Source organism: Lactuca serriola, chromosome 5, assembly GCF_051521515.1.
Source record: "Lactuca serriola cultivar US96UC23 chromosome 5, Lser_US96UC23_V15, whole genome shotgun sequence".
Taxonomy (NCBI): domain Eukaryota; kingdom Viridiplantae; phylum Streptophyta; class Magnoliopsida; order Asterales; family Asteraceae; genus Lactuca; species Lactuca serriola.
In genome coordinates this window covers 262,319,935-262,333,567 of record NC_136412.1, presented here as the reverse complement: position 1 = coordinate 262,333,567, position 13,633 = coordinate 262,319,935, and the positions used below count along the sequence as shown (strand labels likewise).

Here is a 13,633-nt window from a genome sequence, read left to right as displayed (position 1 = left end):
TTCATGTGTAAATATTGAATCATAATTTGTAAGTTATTATTTTAATTAAATAATTATATACTCACGAAACACATTCTCTAGAATTTGTCTAGTAAGAATATCATATGTTTGTTTAATGTGATAATTATTAGAGTACGGGCTAAAATGCTAAATGTTGGTATTGGGCTCTATTTGTGGACTTAGGATCGTTTTGGGCGGAAGCAGGGAAGGAAATGATAAGCTGGAGGGTGCTAAGTGAAAATGTTAAGGTTCATGTATATAATGTGAAATGACTATGAGAGTGATAGAACTCATTAGTTCGTTCATTTGTCTCACATATTGTCTCTCATTTTCTCGTTCTAATCTCTGTGATTACTGATTAGGGTTTCCATAATTTAGGGTTTACATCATGTGATCTTTATGTTTCTTTTTGGTTCTTAGTTGATCTTTATGTTTCTTTTTGGTTCTTAGTTGATTCCGACTAGTTTTAGTTGGAGTGTATTAAGGTCACGACCTTCTTTTGGTAAAACATAAAAGTAGAAAGGGTATGTGTAGTTGGGAGGAAAGGGGAATATCTACAGATTTATAATTCATTACTTGTATGTCTTTTCATTGGTCTCTCTTCTAGTTCCTTGCTAGTAGAGAGTTCCTTTCATTAATAAATTATTTGCGTTTTCCAAAAAAAGTTAGAGTTGTAAATGAGAGTTTGTTTAGAATATGAAGAGTTTGGTAGCAGTTCTTATTGTGAAATAAGTCGTTGTTCTTGTTTGATTTGAGTATTTCAAGTTAGAAAAAAAATCATTACAAATTGGAACCGAAGGTCAATGCAAAGCAGGAGTCGATTACACAAAGAGAGATATTTTGTACATAACAATTGTCGAAAATGAAATAGAAATGAGGGAAACTAAACAAACACACATAAACTCTCGAAAGCAAAAAACAAAAAGCCTTTCAAAATGCTCTCTTCGCTTTATTATTTAATTCCTCAAAACCTGAGTTTGACCACCAGATTGCACCTCGCTTACTCATTCATCAACAGCCAAAGGAACAGATTCCGCCTATAAAGAAAAACACCAACACAAATAATTTCCATCTGTACTACATTTACTACTAGTAGTATTGTTTTTAATTCATCCACTTACCAGTTTGCGATATTTTAGAGCATAAAACATTTCAAGATACCGACGGATCTCAAGCCTGTCAAGCTTCGACACGTGTTTCCAGAATCCATATACTCCAGCAAGCGTCAATAGCCTATCTGAGTAGATCTGCCAAGTGTATCTGTCATTTAGAGAAAAGGGTTAATTATTAGTTTAGTTTAGTAGTTAACTAAAGAAAAGAAAGGGGCATGATCTTACTTCTCCTGGATACGCTGCTCCGCACCCTTGGAAATGGCTTCCCAATGAGAAGGGTCGGATTTGGTTTTCTCAAAGAACTTCACCAGAAGCTCAGTCACCTGGTCTCCATGATACGGGTCGATATGAAACCCGGATTTCCCATGAACAATGATCTCCGCCGGACCACCGTGAAGCGTTGCAAATGTCGGCAGCCCACACGTCATGGCCTCCACCACCGTCAGCCCAAAAGCTTCATAAAACGCCGGCTGAATGAAAGCGCCTCTCGTATCAGCAATCACACGATACAACTCGCCGTTTCGAATCCGGTTCATCTGTGAAGAAATCCATCTAAATTGGCCGTTGAGCTTGTACTCCTCGATTAAATCGTACATCTTCTTCATCTGAGCTTGCTCTTCCAGATCCTTCGATTGCTTCCTCCGGTCACCGCCGACCACCACCAGATTCACCAGCTCACGAAGCCGATCGTTTTTCGCATACCACTCCACAAGTCCGGTCAAGTTCTTCACATTGTCCAACCTCGCCATTGTGAACAGAATCGGCTTGTTCTTATCTTTCAAAACACATCTGCAACATTCATTCAAATCATTAATTCCAAAATTAAAATTAAAAAAGGAGAAATGCAAAACGTACAAGTGTTCTTCGTTCTCAACGGAACTGAATAGGAGTTCATCGATTTCAGGGTGGAGCGCCGTGAGCCTCTTTTCTTTCTCGCTGTACGAGTAGTAGATCCCCATATCAGCACCGGGTGAAACGATGTTGAATTTCGGGTCAAAGACATCGATTCCATGGACGACTCTGTATAATCCAGGCATTGTGAAAGCTGTATGACTCTCATACTGTCCGACTGTATCCTTACTGAAATCAAAATCAAAATTAGTAAAAAGGAAATCAACAATGCCGACGAGAATATGTGTCTTTTTACCTTCCGGCGATTTCCTGGAAGGTACTGGTGATGATGAAGTCGGTGTGATTCATGGCGATAAGATCAGCGGTAAACTGAGAGGAGAAATGATATTTCTCATCGAAGTTCTTCCAGTAGATATCAGAATCAGGGTATTTGGTTTTCTCGAGGGCATGAGCGATTGTGCATTGAGTGACACCCAATTTGTGAGCGAGCAAAGAGGCGACGAGGTTTCCCTCACTGTAGTTTCCGATGATCAAATCAGGTTTCGCCTGCAACTCGGCGGTGACTTCTTTGGCGACATCCTCAGTGAAAGTCTCGATGTATGGCCACACCTCAAAACGAGAGATCCATTTGCGAAGAATACCTTTTTCGTTTCTGAATGGAACTCGAAGAATATGAGAGTGCTCTGCTCCGAACACCTTCTCAAGTCGCTGCCCGCAGGTGGTTCCGACGGCGTCAGGGAGGAGCCTTGTCACCTGTTCATCATAACATCGGTTAAGTATCGAAATTTTTGAAAGAATGGAAAAAAAAAAAGGGGGGGGGGGGGGGGGGGGGGGGGGGGGGGGGGGGGGGCTTACGATCAGAATACGGGGAACAATATCAAGTCCTTGCTCTTTAATCCTCTTGAGCATCTCACGTTCTAAAGCAGGAACTTGATCGAGAATGTAAACAACTTGACCACCGGTGTCGGGGTATCCTAAAACGTTTTCTTGAGCGAAGTAACCATGGGGAGAAAGAATAACGACGTTGAAAACCATAGGGATTCGTCCAAGAAATTTCTCGAGGGTGCATGCATCAGGAGCTTCGAGCAGATCGAGTAGCATATGGATCATCTCCATGACACCTTCTGCTTTAGCACCCCAACCTCTCTCCAATCCGATCTCTTGGAACTTATGTTCAAATTCAGAGAATGGAGTGGTGGCATCGAGTGTCGATAGGTATTCTGATGCTTTCCTTAACACAGATTGAAGAGCATTCAGGTTTTGGATTCTGTCATTCAGCATCATCGTCTGCAAATCAGAAAATCTCAGTACAGAACTTTAATCAAACAAGTGAATTAAGAAGAAATTTAGGGTTTTGAGTCTAATACCTTGCCCTTACAGGCATGTGTACGGAGGAAATCGAGAAGCGGATGCATGCTGTCTTTGTCGTGAAACATTTTAGCAGAGAGGTGGCGATTAAGGAACTCAACGCCATTCCCGATGGACTTGGTTAGGGTTGGCCGGGGGAAAGATGCAGTGAAAGGTTCGAAGTCCAATTCGAGTACGAAGTTGCCATTGGAGCTGCGATGGATCAGAAATGGTATAAACATATGCGAAAGAAACAGAGGAAAGAGGCGAATTTATTGGTGAAAGGATAACGATACTTACGATCCATTAACGAGTTCTTCTTTGAAGTGAAGATACTCAGGAACAGTTAATTCTTCAACGACCAGTGCATTCACATTTACTCTTACATATTCCCAAACACCAGGTCTGAGACGAATAGCAAGTGCAACCCATGGAGGTGACACTATTGCTTCCTATCAATTAAAAAATCAGAGGATCAATCGGATGCAAGATGATTTTCGTTTAGTTTTGTGAGTTTATTCGATCATATACCTGTGTGGATTTGAGAACTTCATGAAAGGCACCATCATGAAGTTTGTTATCCTCCTTGCAGATTGCATCAAACTCAGCCATGAGTTGATGAGGCTTCAATATTCCTTTTCCATGGCTCTCGATCCTTGATAATATCAGATTATAAACAAATACTGTATTAAAAAATCATTCGAAAAATTATCTCTAAGAAGATGAACCAGAAAGCAGAACATACCTTGAAAGAACCATTAGGATTTCATTACGATGAGTTGCGAGGGTTGAATCCAGACGCTCTCGCAGACTGTAAACACGGGTGAAAACTTTTTCCGCCATGATCGGCCGCAAAATCAGAAAGGTTTTCAACTGCGAGAGAAAAAGGTTTTAGATGATCTGGTTACTAAAAAACAGAGGAATTAAATTTGTAGAAAAAGAACAATCCAGGTGTCTGATGCTTATTGATACACGAGTACATATGCTTCTAGAGAGGAATGATTATTCAAGTAAGAAAAACGAAAGATAGTCAATGGCACCTGGCATTGTTTACTGATATAAAATTCATTATCGTAACTACTATTAATATAATGAACAAAAACCAGAAACAAAGGATGAATCCTACTATGAAGTTATCTGCAAAAATCAAGCTACATTACATAGAAGAGAAACCAAAGGCAACTAAAATTTGATTCGATCATCGTGATGAAGATGTGTGGTAATGTTGAGGAAAAAAGTAGAGAAAACAAAAAAGGAAATAAAGTAGCTTCGATCATCCTGACCAAATACATACATCATACCTTTTAACTTGGTTTTCAACAGAACAGCAAAGTGGACGTAATTGACGATGGAGAAAAAGGGATTAACGGAAGGATAGAGATGAGAAGACAAGTAAGGGAATGGTGTGATTTTATAGGCAAAGAAAGGAGAAAGTGAAATTCTTTCAACCCTTTTTTCTTTTTTAATTTCTTTTTCGTACCACCCTTGTCTACAATAGTAACAACAACACCACCTTCTTGTTGAGTTATTTACAAGCGTACCACACCACACCTTCAGTTTTACATCGTAATTTTCGCTCACAGAAATCATTAATTTCTTGAAAAAGTGAAAGCACACAGATACTGCATGTACACAAAAACTATAAATCCCATTATACAAATAAAACCAGGGGCGGAAGCGGAACTATGTACGTCCAAAGGTCTTCATGAATGATGTGGGTCCAGTAATCGAGTTAAACTCTAAAAAGCCTAAACGCCCAATTACGTCCAAAGGTCTTCATGAATCATGTGGGTCCAGTTAAATGCAACAAACATATCCTATTTGTTTATTTGAGCCACTGATTACATTTTATAAGTTACAACTTACAAACCCCCGTTTTATTAGAATTATACAAACTTGCAAAATCATCCATGAACTAGAAAGGTAACGAATTTTGATCTTTATTCACGTTAACCCGTTTTATTTGAATTATACAAAATTGCAAAATCATCCACGAACTAGAAAGGTAACGAATTTTGGTCTTTGTTCACATTAAAGTAACCGTATTTTTTCCCTATACATTTGACCCACCTATTCAAAATAAGGTAATATGACTGGTAATTAGTGGTAGCATTACCCTATTATGAACAGATCAAACAAGTTTACCGGTCAAATGTGTACGAAAAAAACATAGTTACCTAAATATGGACAAATACCAAAGTCCCTTACCCATTTTGGTAATATTGGGTTCTTTATGTTAAGTGCAGGTAATCCATAAGATCCATTGATATGACATGAAATTAGATTGTCCGGTCTTTGTGTATGAGAAGATGATCAAGTCTCGGGCCAACCCAGTTTAGGCCCAGCCAGTTAGGGTTAGGTTGTATACGCTTAAGGGGCTAGATGTATGTGCTTTAAAAACCCAACAACACAACCTAACCCATGACCAATACGGACTAAACTGAGTTAGACCAAGCCAAACCTAATTGTTCATCGACAGTCGGAGCCTGATCCCAAGACACAATCCCTGAGACGGTTCTTGTCCAATATGACCAAAACGGGTAAGAAACTTTAGTTTTAGTTTTTGTCCATATTTAGGTAGTCGTGTTTTTTTTTGTTCACAGTAAACTTGTTTGACTTGCTCATAATAGGATAATATTACCTAATTACCAGTCATATTACCCTATTTTGAACAGGTCAAACAAGTTCAATGGTCAATTATGAACGAAAAAACATGATTACCTAAATGTCGACAAAGACTAAATTTTGTTATCTTTCTAGGTCATTAACCCTAATCAAAATAGGTTCTTATTTTTGTGGTTTTTAGTGGTTTTGGTTCTTACCTCGTTAAGTTTGTTAACTTTTTGAAAATAACATATTTACCACCATAGACCATTTCTATAGCTTTATCTTTTTACCAAACTATAAGAATAATTTTTGTAATTTTTATTTTTCATTTTATTAAAATATTGTACATTAATTCTTTTAATTAGTTACTTTTAATTTTTTTCTTTTTGTATTATTTTTATTAGATTTTTATATATTACTAAATATTATTTTTTAATATATTACATTTATATATTAATAAATATTACTTTATTGGATTATTAATTTAATTTAATTTTTTTTTAATTTCTTTTATATTGAACTAATTCTTTTTTATTGGATTATTATATATTAATAAATCTTATTTTTAAGATATAGTATTTATCTATTATTACTTTATTGGATTATTAATTTCTTTTAATTAATTTTTTATTGCATTAATTCTTTTTATTAGATTATTACTTTAAGTTTATAATTTTTATTTATAACAAATAGTATTTTTAATTGTTTTTTTTTTTGGTTGGTTTCTTCATTATTTTAAATAAAAATACCAAAAAAATTTCACCCACCCCACATCTTCTAATTTATTTTATTTATTTAAATGATAACATACTTTGGATAGTACCACCACCACTATCGGACCGTCTCCAACCCATGTTGGTATATATATATATATATATATATATATATATATATATATATATATATATAGAGAGAGAGGGGGGGGGCTAGGTTCATGTATTCTAACTAATTATTGTGTTAATGTATGGTTGATTGTGGACCAATCAAAATTAAAAAAATAAATAAATAATCAAACAAATAAATAAGGGTAATTTATTAATTTGATAAATAATTTCTACAAATACACTCCTATAATTATGGTAATTACTTTGACCTACCTTTATCCCTTTTTAAAACAATCAAAAATCATTGTATTCTATCCCATTTGATCCTCCCTAACCCTAGCTCCAAAACATATAAAATATATGTCTCCCTAAAATCACCAGGTTAAATCCATCTCTCTCTTAGCCGGAGCTGCTTTTGTTGCCGATGTCTTCCTCTTCACTTCTTTATCCCCATCATCCAGCAACACAAAACCTAGAAGTCACTCAATAACGGAGGGAGAGGTATTACAGACGGAGAGTTCAATCGACTAACGCCCACAGAAGATCACCACCACCATCGTTTGTTGTTGTTGCCGATATCCACCCGCCATTCGTTGTTATGCTTGTCGGTAAAACATCTCCACCCTCAATCAGCGTCTGATTCACCGAATTCGTCCCAATCGGCGACGGAACCTTGCAGTGGACATGCTAAATAGCCTGGTAATGTGTAGCACCTGGTTCCTGGTATGTAAAATTTATCTAAGTGTTTTGCATTTTCAGCCTTGGACTCGGCGAGTTGTAGGCCCGACTCGCCGAGTAGAGACGGGATTTGGAACACGTTTAAGTTGGCGACTCGGTGAGTCCATATTCTGGACTCGGCGAGTCCCTGCTGTCTGATGAAACCCTAAATTCCAAGGGTTTGCACCCTATTTAAACCAACCTTATGTGCCCCAACCTCGCCCCCTTCACCCTCAGAGCTCCCTATATCGTCCAACCCTTGTTCCTTGTGAGATTGAAGTGCTTTGGTGTGTTTTCTTGAAGATTTTAAGAGAAAAGAAGAGTAGATCAAGAAGAGAAGAAGGAGGCCAGACATCTTGGTGTTATTTCAGCTTTGGTGTGTTTTCTTGAAGATTTTAAGAGAAAAGAAGAGTAGATCAAGAAGAGAAGAAGGAGGCCAGACATCTTGGTGTTATTTCAGTGATTTCCTTGAGGTATAACTCAGTTTCCCTCTGTTTTCATGCTTATAGTCCTTTATAGCTCCATTAAAGTCCTTCTTGATCCATTTCCAAGCTTGATTATGAATTAGGGTTTGTAATAAGTTGATTAACCCTTAGATCTAGGCATGATTGAGCTCCAGGAGCTCGGATCTACTGCCTTTATGAAGCCATATTGCATAAAAGCCCTAGATCTACTCTTTTAGTGCATTTTGAGCCCTAAAACCGTCATTGGTGTTTATTTACACGTAAAGTTGGAAACTTTACATGTTAATCAAGCCCTATAAACCCAGATCTATGTATGACATGAGCTGGATTCGAGCAAAATCGAGTATATAGTATTTGCATGTGAATGACTCGGTGAGTCGTTCATCGGACTCGGCGAGTCGAGTCGCGAGTCCCCGAGTTTCCCCCCTTTTCGTGTTTGCGGAGTGGAGTAGTGAGTCATGGGGTGTGACTCAGTGAGTCGGAAGCCAGTCTCACCCATGAAGGAACTCGGCGAGTCAATGCCCTGACTCGGCGAGTCCAAGGCAATTTTCTTGCCTCAAGAACAGACTCGGCGAGTTGTTCATACAACTCGGCGAGTCTCAGCATGGAGTGCTCTTCAGATGAAGATGAACTCGACGAGTTGTTCATACAACTCGGCGAGTAGGATGAAGGAATATTGGACTTTGGTTTAGAAGGAAAACTCGTCGAGTCAATGCCTAACTCAACGAGTAGAGACGAGATTATGGTCAGATAAAGGGATAGGGACTCGGCGAGTTGGCAGGCCAACTCGGCGAGTCGGACTGGAAGTTGACTTTGACTTTGACTCTTGGCTTGGTTAGGGGTAAATAGTCATTTTACCCTGAGGTTAATTAGTAGTATTTGACTGAGTGTTTTGTGGGGATTATAGCCGGAGGATTTCCGGGGCAGCAACAGCAGCAGAAGACAGTCAGTTCCCACGCAGATCAGCAGCTAGTTTGAGGTGAGTTACCTTCCAGTAGCGGTGGGTCTATGGCCATAATGTCGGCCCACTAGTAGGAGTTGTATGATAGATGATGGTCTCTGTGATATTCATATAGGGTTGCTACTACATGTGATATGTTTTGTGCTAGTATGATATGATGTTATGTGCTAGTGACAGTAGGGGAGGAGATAGTCCCCCAGATTACCGGTCGATAGCGCCGAAGGGGTGGTCATGCCCAGCCATGCTAGATAGATTACGTGATATATGTGTTATGTGGTAGTAGTAGGGGGTGAAATAGTCCCCAGTACCTAGTCGAGAGGACCGAAGGGGAGACTAGCACCCAGATATGCTAGTCAGTATCCGGTCGAGAGGACCGAAGGGGAGGCAAGCTCCCAGATGTACTGGTTAGTATCCGGTCGAGAGGACCACAGGGGAGGCCAGCTCCCAGATCCCAGATATACTAGACAGTATCCGGTCGAGAGGACCGAAGGGGTAGGTCGGGCGCCCAGATATGCCTGACAATATATGTATGTTATGTGATTGTATGGTATGTGGTATGTTGGGGGAAACTCACTAAGCTTCGTGCTTACATTTTTCAGTTTTGGTTTCAGGTACCTCTTTTTCGAAGGGGAAGGAGCTGGCGCGGTAGTGGCCCATCACACACATGCCTTGTATTCCGCACTATGAGATCCTCCTGCGAATTTGTACTCTGACATTATTATGTTTTATAAAATGTTTTTCATGACATGCGATAACTTTTATGAAATGATATGATTGGTGAACGTTTTATTTCTAATGTTTGCTAAGTATATGTTTTAAAAATGAAATTTTTGGCTCGTATTTTTGGGACGTTACATAATGGACATCCCTTCCCCTGAATTTTTGCCACTAACTTCAAACATGTGCTTTTAATCGTTCATTTTCTATATATATATTTTTTTCATTACATATTTCTCTTGTAGTATTTTAAGACTTTGTAGAAATTTATAATTTTAACAATCAACCTTGAGTTAAAGTTCGCTGATATCAGGTTGTTTTTGGAGAACCACTTGGCAAAATCTTTTCATTTGAAACTGGTACGTTGAGCGTACTGGGTCAACTTCCCGCTTTTGGTCAAGGCCAGCGTACGTTGGGCGTATGTAGCATGTACGTCGCGCGTACGCATGTAGAGTAGCGAACATGGGTTTGTGGGCCATAGAAGTTTGGGCCTGGACTGTTGGGCCTCATGGCCCACCGTGGAGCAGAGTCTCTAGGCCTGGAACTGAGGTTTAAAGTATTGGGCCATATTGGGCCATTCGAAATTATTTATTTTGGGCTTTCAATAAGGCCCATTTGAGGAGTTGGGCCTAATTCAGAAAATTGGGTAATTGATGGGCAACTTGTGGGTTGGGTATACTATTTAGATTTGGGACCCTTCATGTTATGGTGTTGGGCCATAGGATTTGGCCCAATTAGATTAGGGGTAAAATGGTCATTTTACCCTAAGAGGGATTATTAGTTTTGACTAAGTTTTATTGTGGTAATGATAGCTCGGGGAGTCGTCGGAGTTACCGCTAGAGATTTATTACCGTGAGATTCTGCATTCGACTTTGCGAGGTGAGTTACCTTCCTGTATGAGTGGGTAGAAGGCACCAATGTCGGCCCACTAGTAGCTGTAGTAGTAGAGATGATTGTCTTTGTGATAATTGTCTAGTTTGCCACTATCTGTTACGTTTTATGTGTTTACTTGATATGATATTATGTGGTAGTGGTAGGGGTGAAATAAACCCAGTATCCGGTTGAAATAGACCGAAAGGGAGGCCATCACCCAAATATGCTTGGCAATGTATTTGTTATATGGTATGTGGTATGATGGAGGAACTCACTAAGCTTTGTGCTTACGATTTTTAGTTTTGGTTTCAGGTACCTCTTCTTCAAAGGAAAGGGGCAGACATAGTTGCAGCGCATCAAACCATTATTCCGCACACGAGATTCTTGGGAGATATACTCTGATTATATTTTATTGTGACATGTTTTGATTATCGAAATTTGGTTTGTTATGGGATGACACGATGAATGTTTTTAATACTAATGGCTCCTTTATTAATTATTTTAAAATTTTAATTTTTGGCATGTTACAAGCTGGTATCAGAACCCTGGTTTGACGGATTCGGACACACTTTCGGGTGTGCCTGGACTCAAACCTAGGGTTTGAAAGGTTTTTATAATAAAATTAATTTTTTCCAAAAAATTAAAATTAAGAGTTTTGAGAAAGAACAAGGAGTGTGATGCGTGCAATCGGTCGAGATCAAGTAAGTTTTTCCCCAAGATACCCATACATGTTATGTTATGATATGATTATGAGAAATGCATGCTGGATTAGGGTTAAGGATCTAGGAAGGATGTCTTATATGCCTATTGTAAGTGTATGAGAACTACATGCTAGATTAGAGCTAAGGGTCTAGGAAGATGTCTTACGTGCCTGTTGTATGTGCCTATATAACTGTATGTAGGGATGCTAACGGGTACGATTATTGGTGGATACTGTCATACCCATCCCCGAACCCGACCTCCGATACCCACACCCATCCCCGCCCCAACCACACCAAATGTCCAACGGATTCGGGTGCAAAATCTTGTCGGATTCGGGGAACTCGATGGATACTCGTTTAGTAATAAGTATTATTTTTAAAAAAACATAAAATATAAAAAGACAACAATATTTACAACAATCACTTCATTGTGGTATATGAAAATATAAAATTGTTTAAAATATGAAAATATGAACTTTTTTACTAAATAAACAATTTAAAAAAGGTATTGTTAAGTAAAAGTTTTGACACTCCACCTTCACTATTTGAAGTTGATGCATAGTAATTTCATAATTTGTTGCAACCTGCTTACTAAATCGAAGAGCCACATTGCCATACGCATGCTAAACTCTTCAATACCCAATTCCTCGGATACTGAAGATGCATTTAATAAAAGCGATTTTTGGTAATTTTATTATATATATATATATATATATATATATATATATATATATATATATAGGGGCGGAGCTTCAACGATTTATTCGGGGGGGGGGGGGGGGGGGCGGAAACATTATATGTATAAAAATTGGTAAGCAGGGGAGGCCACAACCCCGCAGCACAAACAGTTGTAGTAGTTGCAGCAACATTAGCTTCAAAAAGAGCAGCATATCGATCATCAAATTATAGCGGTCTTGATAGACCCAAACATCTCCGACATAGACCTTCGGACAGCAACAACCACCTCAATGGCGATGATCTCTCAAATCTGATCATCAATCAATCCTAGCCTATCCTGGCTACCCGCTCCAGATCTTGATCCTCTCATGTAATGTCCCAAAAATTATGAGGTAAAAATTTCATTTTAAATTCAATCAAAACTCTATTTATCTTTTATTCAAACATCCAAAAGTATTTCCTAATAAAACATTCATCAAAGTACAATCCCAAAATCAACATAATGTAGAAACATGGGTGGATGCACTGTGATCATGTCGGACCCTTCCCTTTTGAACCGAAAGTACCTGAAACCATAAACACAATATCAGTGAGTTCCCCCAAAATACAACATACCATACATACCCGTTGGGCCTAGCCCTCCCATTAGGCCCAACCCACATATTGGGCCCAACCCGCAATAATAGGCCTAGCCCTACCAAACCAATATGCCTAGCCCAATCATACAAATGCAAAAGTCACAAACATAGTTAGCACCCTACATAACATACAATGGGCCTAGCCCTTCCTGATACATGGGCCTAGCCCAGCATACAAATGGACCTAGCCCAACATACCATGCAAGAGTCACAAAGAAAACTAGCATAACATATGATAGTGGGCCGACATTGGTGCCTTCGACCCACTAGTACAACGAGGAGACTCACCTCAATCCGTTGATAATCAAATAACTGATCGGGTCGCTGAACTGGATAACCTCGCACCAACTAACAATAAATACGGCATAATTAATAATTAACCCAATAACCCAAAATCCAAGGCCCAATCCATAATCTAACTTCCTAAAGGGTAAAAGACCATTTAACCCCTACCATAACTAGTCCAACCTCAAATGACCCAGCCCCTAAAAGGACCAAAATGGATTCCTAGGTAGTACGCCCTGCGTCACGTACTGACTGCCGAAGCACAATGTACAAGATGTTGATGCGCAAACCACGCATTACGCTGAGCGTACTCCTATGTATGCCCAGCGTACTCAGCAGAGAGCTCAAAATCTGACAAAAGCTCTTAATGGTTAAGACAAGGACTTCCAAACTTATATACGATCCTAAGGAGATGTCTTAACACGTAAAGTTGGTAACTTTACTCCTTTGCATGGCTTAATGGGACCAACTCCTCAATAAAATCCACAATAAACATCCAAACTCATGCACGATCCAAAATAACTCATCAAGATGATGTTTTGATGAACAAGGGACCTCACAACTCCAACATTTTAAGCTCTTGGAGTAGCTCATACTCACATGGATGACTATAAGGAAAAAAAAATGAACCCAAAACATTCCTTAGACTAAATCTAACAACTAGAGCCATCAAGTTAGAAACTTTATACCTCCATAAGGTAAATCAAGATGCACAATGCCTGGATCCAAAAGCTTAAAGCAATACCATACTTCTCCAAAAAGCTTCTTCTTCTTCTATGAGCACCAAAATGCATGAAATACAACCAAAAGCTCAAGAACCTTCCTATAAATAGCAGCTCACTCATTCCTTCATTCTC

General features: G+C 38.9%; 1 protein-coding gene across 1 annotated transcript; it reads right to left on the bottom strand.

Moving 5' to 3' along the window:
- Positions 1-800: 800 nt before the first annotated feature.
- Positions 801-4,757, bottom strand: LOC145054166 (sucrose synthase-like). The gene is made up of 11 exons (XM_079002310.1): positions 4,613-4,757; positions 4,057-4,184; positions 3,843-3,966; positions 3,612-3,763; positions 3,332-3,524; positions 2,820-3,251; positions 2,260-2,717; positions 1,968-2,192; positions 1,338-1,901; positions 1,122-1,260; positions 801-1,037 (listed from the first exon to the last, which is right to left on the bottom strand). Exons 2-11 carry the CDS (start codon positions 4,152-4,154, stop codon positions 1,005-1,007), a joined length of 2,418 nt encoding a protein of 805 aa, XP_078858436.1. The 5' UTR covers positions 4,155-4,184; positions 4,613-4,757; the 3' UTR covers positions 801-1,004.
- Between the last annotated feature and the right edge of the window lie 8,876 nt (positions 4,758-13,633).

Excerpts from the sequence above, each read along its gene's own strand:
- LOC145054166 (XM_079002310.1), bottom strand. The coding sequence starts at position 4,154 with ATGGCGGAAAAAGTTTTCACCCGTGTTTACAGTCTGCGAGAGCGTCTG. Across the intron at positions 3,967-4,056 it reads ATCCTAATGGTTCTTTCAAG|GATCGAGAGCCATGGAAAAG; the intron begins GTATGTTCTGCT and ends GATATTATCAAG. Across the intron at positions 3,252-3,331 it reads CACATGCCTGTAAGGGCAAG|ACGATGATGCTGAATGACAG; the intron begins GTATTAGACTCA and ends TCTGATTTGCAG.